The following is a 19,547-nucleotide window of genomic DNA, read 5'->3' on the forward strand; positions in this document are numbered from 1 at the left end:
ATTATAGTATTAATATATAATCTCTAAATCTATTAAGTCTAATAGAGACTAGCTACTAGTCGAGTTACTTATATAATATAAGGTTATATAATTATTACTTGTTATATATATCCCGTTACCTCTAGTTATTTCTATATTATATAATTATATTATATAATTATATTATATAATTATTAATAACTATAGCTATATTAATAGCTATTAAATAAATTATTTTACTTTTATAATAAACCTATATATCCTAAATTATCTAATAGATTATTTAAATAAAATATAATACTTTAAATATTCTAATCTGGCTACTATTTAATATTCTTAAATTTAGTAAAAGTATTATTATTATAGTTTCCTGAATCTAAGATAAAATTCTTTATAAATTCAATAAAAGTTTTTTAATTTATAATATTAATATTTACTAATTACTTTTTATATTTCTAGATATTTCTGGCTGTGTTTTTAAAATAGGAAATATAATATATAACCTTTATTATATTTATAGTTTAGATAATTCTACTATTTTTATACTATTTTAGTTCTATCTAATAAAAGAAATCCTAGGCTTTTTTAATACTTTTTCCTTTATAAATTAGTAATTCTCGGGTTTTTAGAGTCCTATAAACTAAATATACTACTTGTAATATAATAAGTTCTATAATAAATATCCGAATATTTTTAAAATAATAAATTTAAGCTTCTAGCTTTTCTAGATTTTCTTTTTATTATATTTCTGCTTCTAACTTAATAATATAATAATAAGCCGCTACTAGCTTTACTATTATTATTATTTTACTAACTAGTTTTAGTAATATCTGAATTTTATTTCTTTTTCCTAATTAGATAATAGCTAGAATACCTAACTAGATACTTTTCTAGATATTTAACTAGATTATTCTAGTAATAATAAAGGCGCTTTTTCTAATTATTATTTTAGCTATTAGTAATTTTATTTATTAATAGCTTAATTATCTTATAATAAATTGCTTTCTAAAAGTTAAATTAATTAGAATATAAGATATATAATAATAGAGTAATATATAAGTAATTAAGATAAATAAGCTATAAAGTAATATTTACAAATATAACTAATTTCAAGAATTAATTCTAATAAAAAAACTAATTAATACCTCTTTCTAAAACTAGAAATATCTCTCTATATATTTCTTAATACTTAGCTAAGTATATAAAGCCCTTTATTTAATTAGAAAATATAATATTATATAATTTATATAATTCTAATATAAGTTTTATCTATAATAAGAAACTAGATCTATAATATTTAATACTTATTTATATATTATTATATATATCTATTATAATATATTAAATAAGAAATAAGTATATGAAATAGAAATATAAAATAAAAGAATATATATAAATATATAAAGTATTTAGGAAATCTAGTATTAGATTAAATTAGAAAAATATTATTTTTTGCGTTTTTAGAAAATTTTTAGTATTAATATAGCTATTTCTTTTAGTATTAATATAGCTATTTCTTTTAGTATTAATATAGCTATTTCTTTTAGTATTAATATAGCTATTTCTTTAAGAATTATATATATAATTACAAGATTCGAAATACGAGATATAAATAATAAAATATAAGTAATAAAATATAAGATATAGTTATATAAACTCGTATTTTATAAATAACTCGACTAGTAGCTAGTCCCTATTAGGCTTAATAGATTTAGAAATTATATATTAATACTATAATATTATAATTCTTATTTCTGAATATTAATTATTTTACTAATTTATATACTAAGTATTTTATATATATTTCTAATAAATTAATAGATATAATTTCTTTTATATAATATTTATAATAAATTATATAATTATATTAGTTATTATAATTTATATAAATTTATTAAAGTAAATTATTAAAAATTCTTATTAATACTTTAAAATTATTTAAAGAAAAACTATATAAATATAAAGAACTTTAAAGGCTTTAGTTTATATATTATTTTTATTTTTATATAAAATAAAATAAAATAAATATATATTATATAATATTATATTTTTTATAATAATTTTTAAAAATTATTAAATTTTATTAATAAAAAATAGAATTATTTTTGGCTTTATAAAAAGTATCCCAAAGAAAATAAGTAAAATTCCGTACTACTAATATTTTTATTTAATTATTTTTATTTTTAATTTATAAAAAATTATTTTATTTTTACTTTTATAATTAATTTATTAAATTAAAGATTAAATTAATCTTATACAAGTAATATTTGATTTATTTATAAGAAGAAATAAGAAGAAATAAGCTCTTTACTTTATAAACTTAAAAATTATAAGGTTTTATAATTAGGAGGGCATTAAAGTCATGTGACGAACATTCCAGGAACTTAATTGACTTGAAGTTGGCCGCCTCCAAATTTAATTCGGATTGCAATTCCCAGCCACTTACTTTTCCTCTCCCCAGCTTTAATAATGGGAAACTCTGGATCCGTTAGTCTTTCCCCACGGGGGGAATACGCACCAGCTCCTAACATTAATCCTTCTATAGCTGGAATCTCAACTCCAACGGCGTCAATCGTCCTTCTCGACTACCCAGTCAAGAAGGAAAACCCTCAATCTCTACTCACTGGAAATACCCCAGATTCTCCACCAACACAAAACGAGCACACAACGATACAAATCACCACTCAAGAATCCCATCCACCTCCGAGCAAGATCGCATCCAAAGAGGCTGTCGAGCTTCCCCCTCAACAACGACCCACCAAACCCTCACTGCATCCCCAGCCTCGAACACACGAGACAGAAAATGCTCAAGAAGAAGACATTTTCGACTCTTTCCCGACCCTCTAATCCGACGAAGACGTTGTCCCTCTTCCCTCTCAACAACCACCCAGCAACCCCTCACTCCATCGCCAGCCTCGAACCCTTCGCCGTCAGAAAGCAGAACCCCAGTACCAAGAGGACGTCCTCGACTCTTTCGAGGCACCTGCAACCAAGAGGGCCGCCCTCGAACAACAAATTGGTGCTTCACCTCCGCCTCCTTGGACAGCCGCACAATCAAATCCAAACCCGCCTAGACCGCCGAGGACAACAACCCCCGAAAAGATCTATGTCCCGAAAAAGCCTATCCAGCTTTTTGGACGGCCGCATTCGAATGGCAAAGTTAAGGAGGAACTTATGCAGAGAGATGTGGGGTAGGGCAGAGAAGGCGGAACTAGGGGAGGAGTGAGATGTACTGTACTTGTCTTCGGCGGGCGAGGAAGGGCTCGTGAGGAAGAGTGGTAAAATTGGGTTGTGGGTTCTTAATTGAACAGGAAAAGTCGTGACGGGGATAGACGGGTTGAAAAGAGTTGATAGGGAAAGAGCTTGGATTACGACTTTGCTCAATATTGGATTCGGGTGGTTACTGAAATGCAGGAATAGAAAGGAGGAGGCGGGAAGGAGAAGGGTGGCGCGAGAGAAAGGGCGGGGGGCTTGAATCGTTACATTTCAACTCAATGAGATCCTTTATCAAGTTCGCAGCTAATGCGAGCGATGGTATACCAGACGCCGATCTAATCTATGTACGCCATTCCCTCTGTCTATGCTCCTTCCGTCTTAGTGCACCGCCCCAGGTAAAGAAATTCGTTTCCATGTCTGCTACGAGGCACTTACTCAATCGCCGAAACAGAGTGTCCGGCGGTAACAGGATTCATGGCATCACTCCACTCAGTCCTAAAATCCTGCCCCAGCTCTTTCTTCAACGCTGTCTCCACCGCTTTCAACACATTATCAAAAACGCCAAAGCTCGCAGGATTCTGCTTATCGTTGCCCTCCCCCTGATACACGCCCGTCCGCACCAGACAAGTATTCCATCCATACATATTCCCGCCGATAATATCGCTCTGAGGATTATCGCCGATCATATAGATGTTCTTGGGCAGTCGTTCCTCGTTGTGGATCGTGTCCATCCAGGATGTCATTACATCGTCCGCGTACTTATAGGTTGCGAGTTCTGGTTTCCCGTAGACGACGCGCTCGAGTTCCACGCCGGTGATGGCTTTGTAGATTGCTTCAAGTGCGATGCGGAATGTTCCCTGGGACATTCTCGGCGAAGGATGTTCGGTGGGACAGAGGAGATCGCCTTGTGAGAAGTAAATTGGGATGCGTTGATTGGTAGGATGTTTGGCCCGTGTGCCGAGGACGCCGTCCTCGGATTGTAGCAGGTCCATAATGATTTGCAGGTCCGTGGCGTAGTCGCGGGAATCCGAGAAAACGAGGATGGCGTCGATTTTCACTTTGCTGAAATCGCGGGGGGTGGAGGTGGCCCGTTGCTCGGCGGTGAAGAATTCTTTGAGCGGGGAGAGGGTGGGTTGCGAGGCGACGATGTCGTTGGGAACTACGATGTCTTTGAAACCGTACTGCTTGGCTACTTCGCGGCATTGGTAGTTCTCTCCACCAACGACGAGAACGGTGTCGTAATATTCTGCCAGAGCCGACATGGGTGTGTGAGATTGAATGAATTGTTCAGTGGAGATGGGTGAGTGGAGGATCTTTGAGAGTTGGGCACAGCGTGCAGCTTCCGGCTTTCCGGATCCGTTCGTGAGGAAGATGTGAGGAATTTTGATCCCAAGCTCATTGTCTCCATTGAGAATTTCAAGAACACGCTTTCCTTCCGGAATCAGGCGGTCCCCATGGACAAGAACCCCATCAATGTCGAAGGCAAATGCCATGTCCTTTGCTGCAGCTGTCTTCACTGATGACATATCCTGGACTTGTGAAGATAGGATGTCGCGGGTTGGCTGGATGGATGGCATGCCAGGTCTCGTAGGTCTTCCATCTGCAGTTGCAACCGATGAAAGACGAGATTGGCGTTTCGATTTTGGAATTGGCAGAGAAGCTCCGAAGCTGTTTCGTGAGCCTCGTCTGTCAACCTGCGAGGGTGAAATGCTCAAGGAGTGCATGAGGGCTTCGCTCTCTGCAGTTTGTGATCTCGTTGCTGGGACTTCGATTGTCCCAGTTGTTCCATTGTGATGGGTTGGAGGGTGGATAGTGTGGCTGTACTTTGCAGGAGAACCATGGCTGATGATCTTTTGCAGGTGGTCATACTTTGGTGTTTGTGGGGTGTCAACGCCAAAGTCGGAGTCGTCGAAGGCAGGCATCTTGAGGATGTTGAAACAAAGTGAAGGGGAGGCAGAGACTGGGTTGGGTTCTGTTGTAGACGTGAATGGGCAAAGGAGAAGTTCGACTGGATGAACAGGCTACCCCTGTGCGGGCTCCAAGTCGTATATATCTGGAATGAAATCAATGAAACAACACTAGAAAATAGAATCTTCGCCGCAAAACTGCACAACTGCCCAGCATGTGAATGTCGTCATGGTGGCCAAGAGAGCTCCCGTTATCTTCCTTAGGTCCCACAAGAGCAAGTTGTCCGTCGTACCAGGACTCACTATGAAACTCGAGCTCCAGTGTATAACATGACGGTGTGGAAAGTCTCTATCAAAAGCGGAGCGCAGGATTGATGCTGAGGCTGAGCCAAGCTTCAACTAGGAGCTCTCTGCCTAAAATCTTATTGGAATAGCCTTTCGGCACCTGGTTAGATAAGGTCACTGAGTGGATCTCTCGGGAGACTGAAGCTGAGCTATTCATATCAAGCTGTTTGAGTGGAAGCAAAGGGGTCCGGGATGACGTTTAAGAAGGCTTAGCGCGGGGCCGTCGACTTGAAGGCCCATGAATTCGCCGAGGACGAGTGACAGGCGGATGGGAGATCCACATGGCACGTTGCCTGTTCCTCTTTTCTGATGCAAGCTGGAGCCTTACCTAAAGACCCACCGCGATGGGCGATGGCGATCATGATGAAGATGTGCCGAGTGAAGCGTGTGATTGGTGATGCTGAGGAGAGAAGAGAAGAGCGAAACGCGCTAGAAGGATCTGAGCGATAGCGTCTTCCCCCTGTCAGGTACGGCTTCTGCTGGACGACGTCAACTCTTTCAGGGTCTTGACTCTACCTGACCAGAAACACCGAGTATCGGTTACAGATCCCATAATACGGGTACGCAAACGTCATATGCCGCTCTGTTGAGAATGGCAACATGCTGTGTCCACGGTCCGGAGAATAGTCGTGCAGATTCTGCAGCTGTTGAGACGGGATGACTAGTATCCTTCACTTACGGTAACAAGAAGTGACGCAGCACAGACCACTCGTAGAAGACACCTTTCGAATCCCATTCTTCTCGAAACATACAATCCTTCAGAAACAACAATGGGTTCCTACGCAGAGACGACAACGGCAGTGACAGGGCCGGTACTCAAGCTGAACAATGGCGTGGAGATGCCAGCTCTTGGCTTCGGAACCTTTGCCAACGAAGGCAGCAAAGGGGAAACACATAAGGCTGTTGTGCATGCCTTGAATGCTGGATACCGACATCTCGACTGTGCCTGGTTCTATCGGAACGAAGACGAGGTTGGGTCTGGGCTTCGAGACTTTCTCTCTCAGAACCCCTCTGTCAAGAGATCCGATATCTTCATTACGACGAAAGTATGGAACCACCTCCACGAACCAGAGGACGTGGAATGGAGCTTGAAGGACTCGTTGGCGAAGCTTCAAACACCATACGTTGATGCATTTCTGGTACACTGGCCCATAGCATCAGAGAAGAACGCCGACGGAACGGTCAAGATTGGCTCCGACGGAAAGGTAAGCAAACCCTCCCTCCTGCATACGTAAGCTAACGCCCATTTTAGTATGTGATCAACAAGTCCCTCACCGAGAATCCAGAGCCCACCTGGCGAGCAATGGAAAAGCTGTACAGCGAGGGCCTCACGAAATCAATCGGGCTCTCCAACTTCACAGAAAAAGGCATCGAGTCGCTGCTCAAATACGCCAAAGTCAAGCCCCAAATAAACCAAATCGAGATCCATCCCTTCCTCCCGCAACAGCCGCTCATCGAATACTGCATGTCGAAATCTATAATGCCAGTTGCATACTCGCCACTCGGCTCACAAGACCAAGTCCCAGGCACAGGAGAGAAAGTCAGCACGAACAAGGACCTGATTGCTATTGCAGAGAAGAATGGCTGGACTTTGGCACAAGTGTTGATTGCGTGGGGATTGAAGAGGGGATACTCTGTCTTACCGAAGAGCAGCAATGAGAGTCGGATTAAGGGGAATGCGAAATTGGTGGATTTGAGCGATGAGGATTTCGAGGCAGTGAATAAGGTGGCAAAGGGACGGTGGAGCAGGTTTGTCAACATGAAGGATACGTTTGGGTATGATGTGTGGCCGGAGGAGAGTGCGTAGCAGCATTTATTTTGGGGATTTAGATAGGATAAAATAGAATAGATGGATCTTAGATGCTTGATAGAATACCACCTTTTGTCTCGCAGGTCGGGCTTCATTTGTTACAGGGATATGATATGTAGGCGAAGCTGAAGAGTGAATCAGCATTGTCCCCATCCAAGTTTTGTTGCATATCGGCTCAATGTTTCAAAAGTTCTGGGTACATTGAGAATGGTCTCGATGTCCAGGGTGAACCGACCCTCCTCAACCGTTTTTGTAAATGGCATTCAAGGGTCCGCGGTTCCCGGTACATTGGGATGCCGATTCGACGCGGGGTTCTCTGTCATACAAGATTTTGCATTATTTCGTCCCAATGTTTGACACGAGTGATGATTTTTCACTGGGTTTTGGGGAATACATAAGCAACCAAACTCTAAGGGAAAGGCGACAGTGACTTGCCTTCAACACCCAGCAAAATTCTACATTTGACTTGACATGCTCAATATACCAAACCAACTCGGGACATTCGAGCAATCTGCAACAAAACTCTGAACTTTCTCGTATTTGAATTTCTAGCTGTTCTCGGGGACATTGTCAACCCTGTTTTTCATAGCTTTTTCCAAGGATTGAAACGTACTTCCACCAAGATCTCAACAATCATCCTGTCCCGTTTATCAAGGAAATTTCAAAGGTGTGTTCGTGCTATCTGAGAGGCGTAACAATACCAACCCACCTCTCACTTCTCTCCCTCAAAATATCTCGCATTCCACGCATCCACATTTACCAGTTTTCTCCTCTACATCAATATCAGAATCGCACCAATTAATTAATCTAAATTTCTTTCCGTCTTTCTGCCATTAAAACCTCCTTCGATACCGTCCGCTAAGACTTTCCTTTGTGAAGGAAGTGCAAGTGTCTCCCTCCTTCGTCTCAATACCAAACCCTCATCTATTCCCACCGACATGCCCCCGAAGTCCCTCCACACACATACCCCGCGCAGCAACCAATATACGTCCATCCAAAGCCGCCGAAGATTTCTGTTTCAATGTCAACTTTTGCTCTTTCTGTTTTCTTTCTCTCTTTCTCCCTCTCTTCCTGCTTCTTCGCTCTTTCTCTCTTCCAGAGGGAGGGGAGGGGATTGAATACCGCCATCACATCCACCGTCTACATCACCAGGATGGAGACTGAAGGGGTTGAAGCGTGATTGGTTGAGGGCCTAATTGCATTGTGTTAAATTTGAATTCATCTCAAGGTAAAAGGGGGGAGTTGGTGGAGGAGGGCGGGAGGAAGGATGATGTTTGAGAAATGGTGGGGCTGTGCCCACGGTATCGATTTCAGCTTCTGCTTCTACGAGGGGAGCAGCGACAGCGCATGTGGCAAGAGAGGGCGAGGAGGGTGAAGAGTGACTTCATGTTGTTTGAGGTTGATGGTGTTGGACGAGGTGGAAATCTTGTTCTTGTGGCTGCTCGACATGCTTCGTTGGGGAAGAGAAACCTAGTTCGATGAGAGCGAGACTTGTATATTAAATTATAAGGCAATTATGCGCCTCGCAAAGTAAACTCTTCTTCACACCTACTCTCAAGGCATCAGATAACTCGGGCACGAAACAGGACAGAAGAGCCGTTGCATACAAGGCTACCAGCGGCGCAACACACGATTAAGATCTATCTGTGCAGCACAGAAGAATCATTGGTAGCACGAGCACTGTTGTTTTGTTTCCCGTTGTCACGACTTCGAAGTATCGCAAGGGCGGGTGGTTGTTAGGAGAGGGGAGAAAGTGAAAGATCAGAGGGGAGAGGGACGGGCAGCTGATATCGATTCATGCGATATATGTTCTTACAAAGCCGCGGTTTTTGATTTGAAATTCGTCAACTGCTTCATATTCTGCACGGTAGGGTTTCCGTTGTGCAGGTAATCGCACTCCAAACCGCCCAACAATCCCATCGACCAACCATCCATCCTCCGATGATCAGTCCTTAGAACCAGCTGCAGCGACTATAATTATACACACCCCCGATTTAGGGTTCAGGCTATTACCGAAATAGCATCTATAGTCCGGACAGCAATTCTTCATTACCCCCGATGTCGACATCCCGCATTGTTCTTTTTCACTTGTTAAAGAGGGGATTGCGGGATTGAGTTTGGGGGAGGGGAGTGGGGAGGCAGTTGTGGTGAGACGTACGAAGGCTGCACACTTCCGTTCCCTGACGGGGAAGGAGAGCGTGGAGGGATGGATTGGAAGACCGTGGAAAGTTAAGATAGGGGTAGAGGGAAGATTTTGAGAGGCGAGAGAGAGGCGCGTACAGGGCTGTGCTCTACGATAGGAGCAGCTGCAGTGAGGGTCAGGAGTGCCAGAAATTGGGAGGCGGAGGACCTCATGTTGAATGGGGGGGTTGTGAGAGGGAGTTGGGTGCTTCGAGTTAATGCAAGATGCTACTTATTCCTGGACTTGTGAAAGGTGGAGGGGATATCCTAGATTTTGCTGCAGGGACGAAAAGAGAGACCCTCGGTAGCAAGAGGGGGGATTTATACTGTAGCTGCGGCTTTTCTGAAGTAGAGAGAGCAGGAGTCATGTGACGGTTTCCTGTCTACACACTCCCGGAACTTGTTCTATTCCACCGGGGTTATAATAAAAGGGTTTAGCTAAGATTACCTAGTTAATATAATTTAACTAAACTATTTCCAATAAATCCCATTAATAGGATTTTAATAATTTATAATTTTTAAAATATTATAATATTCTAGAAATTTACTCGTATTTAACTTTATATTTATACACTAGAGTTTGCTTAAATATAGTAGGTCCGATCTAAAAGCAATTGGAATCGTCCATAGAACCGGAGTCGTCCCTATTCGACTCGATCTCGACCTCAGAGCCAGAATTAACCTCCACGTCCGACTTAATCTCGGCCCTAGTGAGCTAGATTTGCCGGGGTCTTACCGGCTCTCGGTCTCCTTAGAGTCTGACTCCTCATTTCCCTCGTCGGCAAAAGAGGGCAAATCGTCGGCAGGAGAACGTTATAAACGGACTTCTCCTGGGGTAGAATCGTCCGAGTCGTCCGAATTGGTCGGAGGGTACTATACGCGACTAGGGAGTGGTTTTATTAAAATAGTTTCCTTTGGTTTTGAATCGGCGAGCTTGAACCGATTACCGTATCTCTATTTTAAATCAGCGACCCGAAACCGATTATCGTGTCTCTTATTTCAAACCGGAAGACTGCCGATTATTGGAGGGGGGTACCGGTTCTTTTACTCTCATTAATATTAAGGGAGCGTCATTTGCTCTAGTTAAGGGCTAAACTCCGAGGTTAACAAGGAAGGCCTCGGTACAATGATTCCCACTAGAAATAGAAATGAGGACGAGTGTATAGTGAAGGGGTAAAAAAAACATTCTTCGAAGCCAGCTCAGGCATGAAATGCCCCCGTTTCACTGGATTTTTGACTACAGGGGCTTAAGAAAAAAGCTTGGTATCAAATTCATTAAACTCGTACTATACAGCCTCCCAAACCAGTTCCCGCGTGCCAATCCAACCCGTTGTCTCTCCCCCGCCTCAACCTAATGCTCACCTAAAGCAGCAACAAGCAGCTTCTCGTAATCCCCGCTCGTCTCGCTCTTAATCCTGCTCACCGCACTGCGATGATACTTATGCTGATACGCGCCTTTAACATTATTCATATGGTTCCTATCCCAATGCATTCTAATCACTCTGTTCGTGAGCAAGGCGTCGTGAGTACCAGCGCCAGCCATGGCAGCCTCGAGGAGCATGGCGTCGCGCATTGCTTTGTCGGTGCCTGTGCGGAGTTGGTGCAGGAGGGCTGCTTCCATGTGTCCAGAGAATTCCTAAGAATTGAGCGTTAGGAGGGTAAGGGGGAAGGGGGAGGGGAGGTAAGGGGTTACCTTTATGATGACGGTTTCGAGGTCTCTGGTGAACTTCTGCTTATATGTATGCGCAATAGCCCTGATCTGCGCATCACTCCTCTGGCTCAAAATACTGCACACCAGCAGCTCATCCGTGCCAACCTTTCCTTCCGTCGCCTTATATATCTCCATGACATCTTGATCCACCTGCTGCGGAATCACAGGTGTGCTCTCTTCATTTCTGTTCGCTGCAAGTACCATCAAGAAATGCCTCTCCGTCTTCATGCTAAGATCGGCCTTGATATCAGATTCGAGAGATGTGCGGTATGTCTTCAGGTAGGCCTCTTTGATCGCGCGTAGGTCGGCATTCGAGCGTCCAAGCAGCACATCATTGAGCACTTTCTCCTTCGTGCCCGGTCCATCGGTTGCCCCTTTCAGGAGATGGATGTCCGTAAGCAATGGGCCGCGGATAATAGCGCATAGACCCTCCTCAAACCAGCCGCTTACTTCGCTTTGTACGTCGGCTATGAGTTGACGGTGGAATTTGCGCTGGTAGGTATCACGAATAACATTCACTTGTAGGGGATCTTTGTCTGCGAGGACACGGATCAAGGTCTTCTCGTCGGTGCCAAAGCCTTTCATGGCTTTGCGCAGGGCTTCTGCGTCTGCGTCGCCGTTCCAAGCAATCTGTTGAGGAGGACCGTATCCTACAGATGGAGGAGTGGGTTGAACGTATGGTTGTGGTGCGCCGTATTGTTGGGGTGCTCCATATTGCTGAGGAGGTGGTGCTCCGTATCCAGGAGCTGGGGATCCATATTGTTGCGGTGGGGGAGGTTGGCCATAACCTGGCTGTTGTGGAGGATATGCTGGTTGACCATATTGGCCTGCCGGTGGAGCTGGAGAACCGTATGGGGGCTGCTGAGGAGGATATGCTGGTTGACCGTACTGTGCTGGGGGTGGCGCACCATACGCTTGCTGTTGAGGGGGATATCCTTGAGGAGGGTATTGATTTGGAGGCGGTTGACCATAAGCCGGTTGGCCAGGAGGAGGTTGGCCATACGGTTGTTGAGGGGGAGGATACTGTCCATAGGGCGGTTGAGGGGAATCTGTTTACCATCAGCGTATGTCATCATCTCAATTGCGTGTACTCACGACCCTGAGGCGGGGGAGCGCCATAAGGAGGATATCCGCCCTGATACGCCATGTCTGTTCCTGCTGTATCAATTCAGTTCCGTCTGCGAATCTGCGAGTGATAAAAGAGGGGAGAAGTTAAGAGAAGAGCAAGAAGGGGGTAGCAAAGACGGAAAGGAAGCTTTTATGGTTGGTCGTCGTACGTGCAGGCGACAGTCTGTACCTTGGTCGTCGCAAGCCCAATGATGTCTGGCTGATCTGGAGGGGCAGTGCGCGCTAACGAGTAAAATCAGGCTGGACCGCCTTCCTGGTGAAGGCTGGGGCTGGGCAGCACGATGTGTGGATGGTTGAAGGTGGGGAGAGGGCGAGGCTGCTTCAGCCACCGCAAGCGGCTTGGCTGTGAGCGTTGGGCAGGGAGGGAATGCGAGTGTTCGGACTTGTGTAACTTTGGCAATGGCGTGTACTTGCAGGCGCCTGCCTCGGTCGTGTGATATTCTAGGTGTTGCGATGCGAAGGAGATGTGAAGGAGAGGTTGGTCTTGGTCTGATGTAGGATTAGTTAAGGGGAAGTGGATCGTGAAGAGGTTCGCATAATAATAAGCTTGCGACCGCACGCTGGAATCACTGCATAGGGCTGAAATGACGTCGAGTCCAGGCTCCCCTGTTCGCGACGGCGGAACTCTGGATGATTCGAAGAATAGCATTGCAGCTGTTGCTAAACGTTTGAACTTTCAATGTTCTTGTGCTACTCACGATATAATAACGGTCGAAAGTTATTGAGACATGTGCATGCAGCATGCAGCGTGGCTGCAGGAACGGCAAGCCAACCTCTGATTCCCTCCTCCCCTCTCACCACGAACCAACCAAACATTGTGACCGTGTCTCACAGCAAGCTGCTTGGGTCATTCACGAATTGAATGACGAAATTATTCCCTCCTTTCCGTACATTCTATAAGTTTGCACTTCTTCTTTATGTACCGCGACCACGAGTCTGCATTCCCCGTTCTGCCCGACAATTGACCTTTCTATTCCGAAGCTTCACGACAACCCTCGCCATGGGCGGCAACGCCTTCAACAAACATTCCCCAGCTCTCCCCACGCCTCGAATGCCCCCAGAAATCTACACCAAGATCCTCTCGCAAACATTAGATACATTACGGAAGCACTATCAACATGTTGGCTCACCCATCGAAGCACCAGGCAAGCCAGACTTCGGGGATATCGACATCATGGTCGCGTCCCCTCTGTCCCGAGATTTCGACACCTTAACTGCGCCCCCCAAAACCGTCGCTGAGAACCTTTCCAAAACATTGGGCGCAGCTGCCTCGATATTGGAGTCTGGGAACCCGACGATAAACCTCGCTGTTCCGTGGCCTGCGGAAGAAGTAGAGGAGCAGAAGTACGTGCAAATCGACATCCACGTCTGCAAAGACTCAAAGGACCTGACCTGGAACCTCTTCCACGCCGCACACGGCGACCTCTGGAACATCCTCGGCACGACCATCCGTCCCTTCGGCCTCACCGTGAACGACAAAGGCATGTACCTCCGCATCCCCGAAATCGAGCTGCTAGACAGGAAGAAGAGTATGATTTTCCTGACCGACTCCCCGTCTCAAATCTTGGCATTCCTTGGGCTGGATGAGAGCAAGTGGTGGTCTGAGTTTGGCAGTAGGAGGCAGATGTTCGAGTTTGCGGCGGGGTGTCGGATGTTCTGGGTTAAAGAGAAGGAGGTAGAGGGGGAGGAGGAGGAGGGAGGGGTGGGTGACGTTGTTGGGGAAGTTGAGGGAGGGGTAGGGGGCCAAGAGGGAGGCGAGAAGGGAAAGAAGAAGTTGAAGCATAATGATCGACAGCGCATGGCGAAGAGACCTATTTTTCGCGAGTGGATCGAGGAGTTTATCCCGCTTTTGAGGGAGGAGGGGTGGTGTGGGGAGTGCAAGGTCACCCGTGAACAAGTCATGGAAGAGGCTTTTGCGAAATGGGGAGTGGAGACGGAGTACGAGGAGAGGTTGAGGGCGTGGAGGCTGGCGAGACATGAAGATGAGCTTTGGAGAGAAATCAAGGGAAGCATACCCGAGGATGTCGATCCACCATTCAGAGGAGCGGCAATCAGGCAGTTGAAGGTGGTTATCATGGAAGGCGAGGAGTGGGAGGGAACCGTTCCCGATGCGGCGAAGAAGAGCGAGCAGGGATTCCATGATTTGGAGGTTGTAAAGAAGTTTGTCCTCGACAATTGGAAGAAGGCGGGAGAAGTGGGATGGGAGAGGCAGCAGAAGAGGGCCATGGAGGGGATGAAGGCTAAGGCAGAGAAGAAGAGGAAAGTGGGCGAGGAGCCGAAGGTATCTGTTTCATAGAACTGAGTGTACAACATTGGAGCTCGATGTTTGAGGACAAACTTGACTTGATCCGAACCTCTTGGAGTCAGTTGAAAGGCAAGTATAAATTAGATAGACCCGGGCTTACTGAAGAAAGTAACGTGCAAAAGTCATTTAGACCTTCAACAAAGCCTTCTCGTCAAGCCGGAACACATCTGGCTGAGACTCTCGACTTGTGTTTCTGATAGTCTGGCTATTGAATTGTCTTTCACAGCCCCATATCCGTTCTGAACAATTCCTTTTGCGCTCCTCTAGCAATGCTGACGGGTGTCCTTAAATGGTGCTGTCAATCTCCACTCCTAGTCGAACGCATGCCCCCTTCTCTCATCATATGAACCGCTTTCCTATTCTAACAAGCTTCGACTCGTCACGTATACTCGTTCCCTCTTTGCCTGTCTCTTGAACCGTCCTATATCCCCTACACACTCCATGCCTCTCCACAAACCAAGCTGCTGCCTCCTCTACGAATGGACTTTGGCGTGGTGTGCACTTCTAGCTATGTGGAGAAGCATAGCTGCTATATCATAAATTCATAATCTCTTGGCAAGATTCCTAGCATTGAAGAGATGTTACAAGGAATAGTCTGACTTGCAGATGTAAATGAAGTGTTGCTGTCAAGGGCTTGTGTCATGTTTTAGCGGGTTTGTCTTTTGAATGCGATGAAAAATAAAATAAAGTAGAGAAGAAATGACGAAGAAGGTTCAGTGGTCATTGTACTTATTTCTATTATACCATTGATCTCCAGCTCCCTTCCTCTAAGGAAATTATTGAGAAACCCACCCATTTGTCCAGCCTCTAGTGGCCGCAAGATCTTTTCTATATACAGTATGTGTTCATGGCATCCTGAAATCTTCCCCAACGCCGTTTTTGTGCTCAAGTCAGTAAATGATCTCGCTGTCTGAAGGGATGCGCTTCCGTGTTTCTAAATCTCGTCAGCACCGGCTCGCGGCAGGGGGGAGGGGCAACTCACAGTACAAACTCATCCAAGCTCACCGTCCCCGGCTCACTAAACAACAAATAAAAGTACTTCAACGTCTCCGTCAACCAAAAGCTCTCCATACCATCCTCCTGCTTCGGACTCACGCTCGTCACATCGCGTAACCGCGCGTTGGCGATCTCGGTCCGCGTGTGATTTGCAATAGGCTGCCACATCCGCCACCCCTTCTCCATCCACTCTGGATCGCCTGTGATGCGCCACATGATGAAGATACTTTCAATCGCTTCCGGTCGGAGCTGATAGGTCGAATCATCGACCCGTGTGAATCCATATTGTTTCCCCAACCCGGTTTTCTCCTCGTCGGTCCAGGTGCAAGAGCCTTCAGCGGGACATTGATCGATGTAGAAGACCTCAGGCATGATTCCAGAGGCGGTGTTTGTGTACGCCCAGTAGCAGGAATCAGACAAGCGGATGGCCATCGCGAGTTCGGAGGGGGAGTCGTTGATGCGTGCGCCGAGACCGACCATACCACCTACAAAGCAGCCGAGGTGCTGCACTTCTGTGCTGAGGACGGGGGAACCGCTGCTGGCTTCTACCTTCCCGGTAAACAGGATGTCTTGGTCGCCTGGTGTTTTGGGTTTGAAGAAGTGGTATTCGCTGGCGGGGACCAGAGCTGTGTTGTACATGCGGAGGTATTGGTCGCTCTTTCCGCCGAGAAGGATATGTTCCTATTTATCTTAGTATACCGAGCCACGTTTGGCGAAGGGGGTGGGACTACCTTTGGTAAGTACTCATACAAGGAGTCGGCCCAAGCACCTAGAGTGAAGGTTGCAGAGGGGAAATCAGGACCCGTTGTATCGACCGTCCAAGGCCACAGCCCCGGAATCAGAGTGTGGTTCTGTGCTTGGTCCAAGTAGCCTGTAATCCTCGATATCCCATCGAAGTACCTCTTCTTCCCAGTAAGTTGAGCAAGCCGTGTGAATTCGAGCGAGAGGGACCCTGGGATGATCAGCATTTCATATCCCTTTTACCCTTTCAATGTTCCCGAGCTCACCCATCTGCGCAATCAAAACATTGGTCTCCCCTTGCAGTTTCTTATCCTCTTTCCGCCAAAAGTAATAAGGCACCGGTATCCCATTCGCCGTGTTAAAAGCACGAAAGAGAAGTTCGCCCAATTGATCCGCTTTCTCTAGCAAAATCGGATATTTCCCCCCGCTGATATCATATGCTCCCAGCATACCACCGAGGTACCTGATCGTTGTCTCAAACACGGGTACCCTCTCCACATTCGGCTTGCTGAAATCGATACTCTCCAGAGCTTCTAATGCGTATTCGAATTCCTCCTGCAGGCCCATGATATACAGTGTATCGAGGCCGTCGACAAGCGTTGCGGCCCACCCGACGAATGGGTCTTTATACCCCCCTGATATGGGCAGCACTTCATCGTGCAGCCACGCATGCTTCTTATACCCCTCCCACGCGTGAATAAACGCCTCCTTAACCTCTTTCTGCCTCTCCAATCTTATGCCCTTCGCAGCTGCAGTCTCGGTCCCAAACTTTGCTTGTATTCGAAATGGACTAGCATTTTTGTTCGAGCTGCCTTTGGAGGGAGGAGGAGGTTTTGGCGTTGGGGGCACGAAGTCTTCGCCGGCGCCGAAACCTCCGTTATCTAGTGGTGATGATGATGATGGTGGTGGTGGTGGTGGTTCGTGGGAAGGTATAAATACAGTGTATATTACAAGTACGAAGATGGCGAAGGCAATGTAGCGGATCTGCCGTGTGGAGAGGGTAGGCGGCGCAACTCCATACCGCTGCAGCCGGCGGAGTGCTCTGTTCATGAACGATGGCGGATAGCGAGCCTTGTACTCATAGGAGAAAAACTCGGACGAAGAGACGGGCTCGTAGTCCATCGAGTGTCAGGAATAGCTGGCAGGGAGAGGGCAATGGATGTCGTGTGCTTCTGATGGCGTCAAAGTTCTCGGTACAGTTGACAAGATTCAGCCTTTAGGGAGTGTCGCGGGGCTGAACGGCGGCAGTTTCATTGAAGCCGTGCCAACTCGCAGCTGTGGGCGCGTTTAGATGATGACTTAGCATCTCAAGAAGCAGGTTCGCGGCGTTTGAGGTTTCCATTTAAAGAGTGATTGGTGCTGGGATCGGACACATTTGCAGATCCCTGAAAAAGGGGTCAACGCCTCTGATCTCCAGCTGGCTCGCTTGCTCCCGCCTCCCCAGCCACCCGCGCCCCTGACAACCGCAAGCTTTTTTGGCTTGACGGCGGCCGCTAAGGGAGCTTCGCCTTGCAGAATCGTATTTTGTCTGTAAAAATTGGTTGTTCTCTCTGATTTAACTCTTTCTCACTACTCTCACATGGAAGTGTAAAGCCAACGTAAGCGCGTTGGCTGTTGGCTGTCTGTCTTCTTTTTCGCTCGTCAGCCCCTGAAATTGGCATTTGTGCCCCTGCGACGGGCCCTAAATCATGATCTTCCGGGCATTCTGATTGGCTTAAGACGATGGGTCCAATAGCTGCCAAGCCAGAGATCAAATGCTTGTTCATCACTTGCGTTTTTGATCCAGTTCGAAAGTGCTTGAATCGGATTTTTAATCCTTTTGATGGAAGGTCACTTCCCTTCCTGAAAAAGCTGGCCTGTCTGAAAAACGTCGAGACACGGTAGAGGGCCAATGCCAGCGCCGGAAATTTCTTAAACTCCACTAAAATCTCACCATTTTTGTCCAAATATAGAATAGTGAAATTGAGAAGGACTCCAAATTCTGGGACGTTTAAACTTGTGAAGTTGCAAGAATGGAAGAGGGATTCGTTGGAAGATGTCGAGTGACAAAACGTTTACAACCTGGTCCAACCTCGGGCAGGAGAGCTTCAAAATCTTCAGCCAAGCGGGAATCGAATGGGCTCTCATGATCCAAGAATGAATCCTTCGAGGCTCTGCTGCTCAAACGCCAGAAGCTTTCCCTTCTCGTATCTTTGAACCTACCCACCACCCAGGTTGGAATGAGAGCAAGTCCACTTCGGGGCCAGGCGAGGCACAGCCTCTGCTCCCTTGAATAAGTTCATTCCCCAGCTTCACCCTCAGAATCGAGCCAGTTCCTTTCAAGCATTTCCTCCACTCTGACCCACTTGGAAAAGGTCTGCGGCGTCGACGGGAGAGAAATAAAGAGGTAAAACAAGGTTCCAGCCCCAAGTCCTGCAATACAAGCAATCCATATTCAAAAATTCCGATTTCTACTTCTCCACCTGTTTGTCACTGTCGTTCTCGATCTCTGTTTTTCTGGTCGCAATATATATACTTTGGCTTTGGCAAAGTTGCACGAAGCCTTCATGTCGGGTTGTACGAGTGCTCTGTACTTCTGTTTTTGGTTAACGGGTCGAGAGCAGCCACCGCGAAAACATGCTACTTCTAGACAACGAAGTCTCAGCAAACGATACAGCATGCACAAGCTCTACTGCAAGCACATGCTGTCAAGCGGGAGCTAATTTTATCGACAATGGATCATGTTTTGATCCGTTTGGAAGTGCTGTTGGAGGATACATTCGCGGTTCTTGCACAGAAAAACCTGGGCATCTTCAAGCTGTCCGCAATATTGTACCCACGGTCAGTGCCTCTCAAGTTCAAAACCCCTCGTGCAAATCTAAGTAGGATTGTCTGCAGACAATGCAACAGCGGGTCTCTACAGCTCCCTCTCCGACGCCGGTGTCCTCAGCTGTGGACATGAAGGCTTCTGCTGCGAAAGCGACCATCTCGCAAGCTGCAACTGCCGAACCGGTGATGGCGTCACAATCTCAGGCACTAACGCAGATTCATGGGCGCCCGGGCTAGGCGTGTTCAGGGATAATGAGCTTCCGTGACAAGACGTGGGGTATGCGAGGTCACAATGTGCACGCCAGCAGAACGATAGGTGACGGAACCCGCCAGGGTGGCGTTTTGTGGCGACTGAGTAGCATGCACAGCTGTGCGGAAGGAGCATAGGTGATCAGCACGAACTTCACTGCTTCTTCACGC

General features: G+C 46.1%; 7 protein-coding genes across 7 annotated transcripts; 4 read left to right on the top strand and 3 right to left on the bottom strand.

Moving 5' to 3' along the window:
- Positions 1-2,448: 2,448 nt before the first annotated feature.
- On the top strand, positions 2,449-2,826 carry K444DRAFT_626560 (uncharacterized protein; the record flags this gene model as incomplete). Its single annotated transcript, XM_024882669.1, has 1 exon — positions 2,449-2,826. One exon carries the CDS (start codon positions 2,449-2,451, stop codon positions 2,824-2,826), a length of 378 nt encoding a protein of 125 aa, XP_024740379.1.
- Positions 2,827-3,626: 800 nt separating this feature from the next.
- K444DRAFT_522342 (HAD-superfamily hydrolase) lies at positions 3,627-5,117 on the bottom strand (the record flags this gene model as incomplete). The annotated part of the gene is made up of 1 exon (XM_024874200.1): positions 3,627-5,117. The coding sequence occupies one exon, from the start codon at positions 5,115-5,117 to the stop codon at positions 3,627-3,629; it is 1,491 nt and encodes a 496-aa protein (XP_024740380.1).
- A 633-nt stretch (positions 5,118-5,750) lies between these two features.
- K444DRAFT_660960 (putative alcohol dehydrogenase) lies at positions 5,751-7,703 on the top strand. Its single transcript, XM_024886520.1, has 2 exons — positions 5,751-6,652; positions 6,700-7,703. The coding sequence occupies exons 1-2, from the start codon at positions 6,218-6,220 to the stop codon at positions 7,252-7,254; spliced, it is 990 nt and encodes a 329-aa protein (XP_024740381.1). The 5' UTR covers positions 5,751-6,217; the 3' UTR covers positions 7,255-7,703.
- A 471-nt stretch (positions 7,704-8,174) lies between these two features.
- Positions 8,175-8,784, top strand: K444DRAFT_609686 (uncharacterized protein). The gene has a single exon (XM_024879619.1). The coding sequence runs from the start codon at positions 8,279-8,281 to the stop codon at positions 8,435-8,437; it is 159 nt and encodes a 52-aa protein (XP_024740382.1). The 5' UTR covers positions 8,175-8,278; the 3' UTR covers positions 8,438-8,784.
- A 1,647-nt stretch (positions 8,785-10,431) lies between these two features.
- Positions 10,432-12,510, bottom strand: K444DRAFT_609687 (Annexin). Its single transcript, XM_024879620.1, has 3 exons — positions 12,245-12,510; positions 11,132-12,198; positions 10,432-11,074 (listed from the first exon to the last, which is right to left on the bottom strand). Exons 1-3 carry the CDS (start codon positions 12,294-12,296, stop codon positions 10,790-10,792), a joined length of 1,404 nt encoding a protein of 467 aa, XP_024740383.1. The 5' UTR covers positions 12,297-12,510; the 3' UTR covers positions 10,432-10,789.
- A 379-nt stretch (positions 12,511-12,889) lies between these two features.
- On the top strand, positions 12,890-14,764 carry K444DRAFT_609689 (uncharacterized protein). The gene has a single exon (XM_024879621.1). The coding sequence runs from the start codon at positions 13,278-13,280 to the stop codon at positions 14,571-14,573; it is 1,296 nt and encodes a 431-aa protein (XP_024740384.1). The 5' UTR covers positions 12,890-13,277; the 3' UTR covers positions 14,574-14,764.
- A 703-nt stretch (positions 14,765-15,467) lies between these two features.
- On the bottom strand, positions 15,468-17,369 carry K444DRAFT_522566 (glycoside hydrolase family 47 protein; the record flags this gene model as incomplete). The annotated part of the gene is made up of 4 exons (XM_024874219.1): positions 15,468-15,516; positions 15,565-16,259; positions 16,310-16,530; positions 16,586-17,369. The coding sequence occupies 4 exons, from the start codon at positions 17,367-17,369 to the stop codon at positions 15,468-15,470; spliced, it is 1,749 nt and encodes a 582-aa protein (XP_024740385.1).
- Positions 17,370-19,547: the final 2,178 nt, after the last annotated feature.

Source organism: Hyaloscypha bicolor, assembly GCF_002865645.1.
Source record: "Hyaloscypha bicolor E unplaced genomic scaffold K444scaffold_50, whole genome shotgun sequence".
Lineage (NCBI taxonomy): Eukaryota > Fungi > Ascomycota > Leotiomycetes > Helotiales > Hyaloscyphaceae > Hyaloscypha > Hyaloscypha bicolor.

Bases quoted from the DNA above. Each gene is read 5' to 3' on its own strand.
- K444DRAFT_660960 (XM_024886520.1), top strand. From the start codon at position 6,218: ATGGGTTCCTACGCAGAGACGACAACGGCAGTGACAGGGCCGGTACTC. The intron at 6,653-6,699 runs GTAAGCAAACCC...CGCCCATTTTAG, and splicing joins AGATTGGCTCCGACGGAAAG to TATGTGATCAACAAGTCCCT.
- K444DRAFT_609686 (XM_024879619.1), top strand. From the start codon at position 8,279: ATGTCAACTTTTGCTCTTTCTGTTTTCTTTCTCTCTTTCTCCCTCTCT.
- K444DRAFT_609687 (XM_024879620.1), bottom strand. From the start codon at position 12,296: ATGGCGTATCAGGGCGGATATCCTCCTTATGGCGCTCCCCCGCCTCAG. The intron at 12,199-12,244 runs GTGAGTACACGC...GATGGTAAACAG, and splicing joins CGCTCCCCCGCCTCAGGGTC to ATTCCCCTCAACCGCCCTAT. The intron at 11,075-11,131 runs GTAACCCCTTAC...CTCAATTCTTAG, and splicing joins TCGAAACCGTCATCATAAAG to GAATTCTCTGGACACATGGA.
- K444DRAFT_609689 (XM_024879621.1), top strand. From the start codon at position 13,278: ATGGGCGGCAACGCCTTCAACAAACATTCCCCAGCTCTCCCCACGCCT.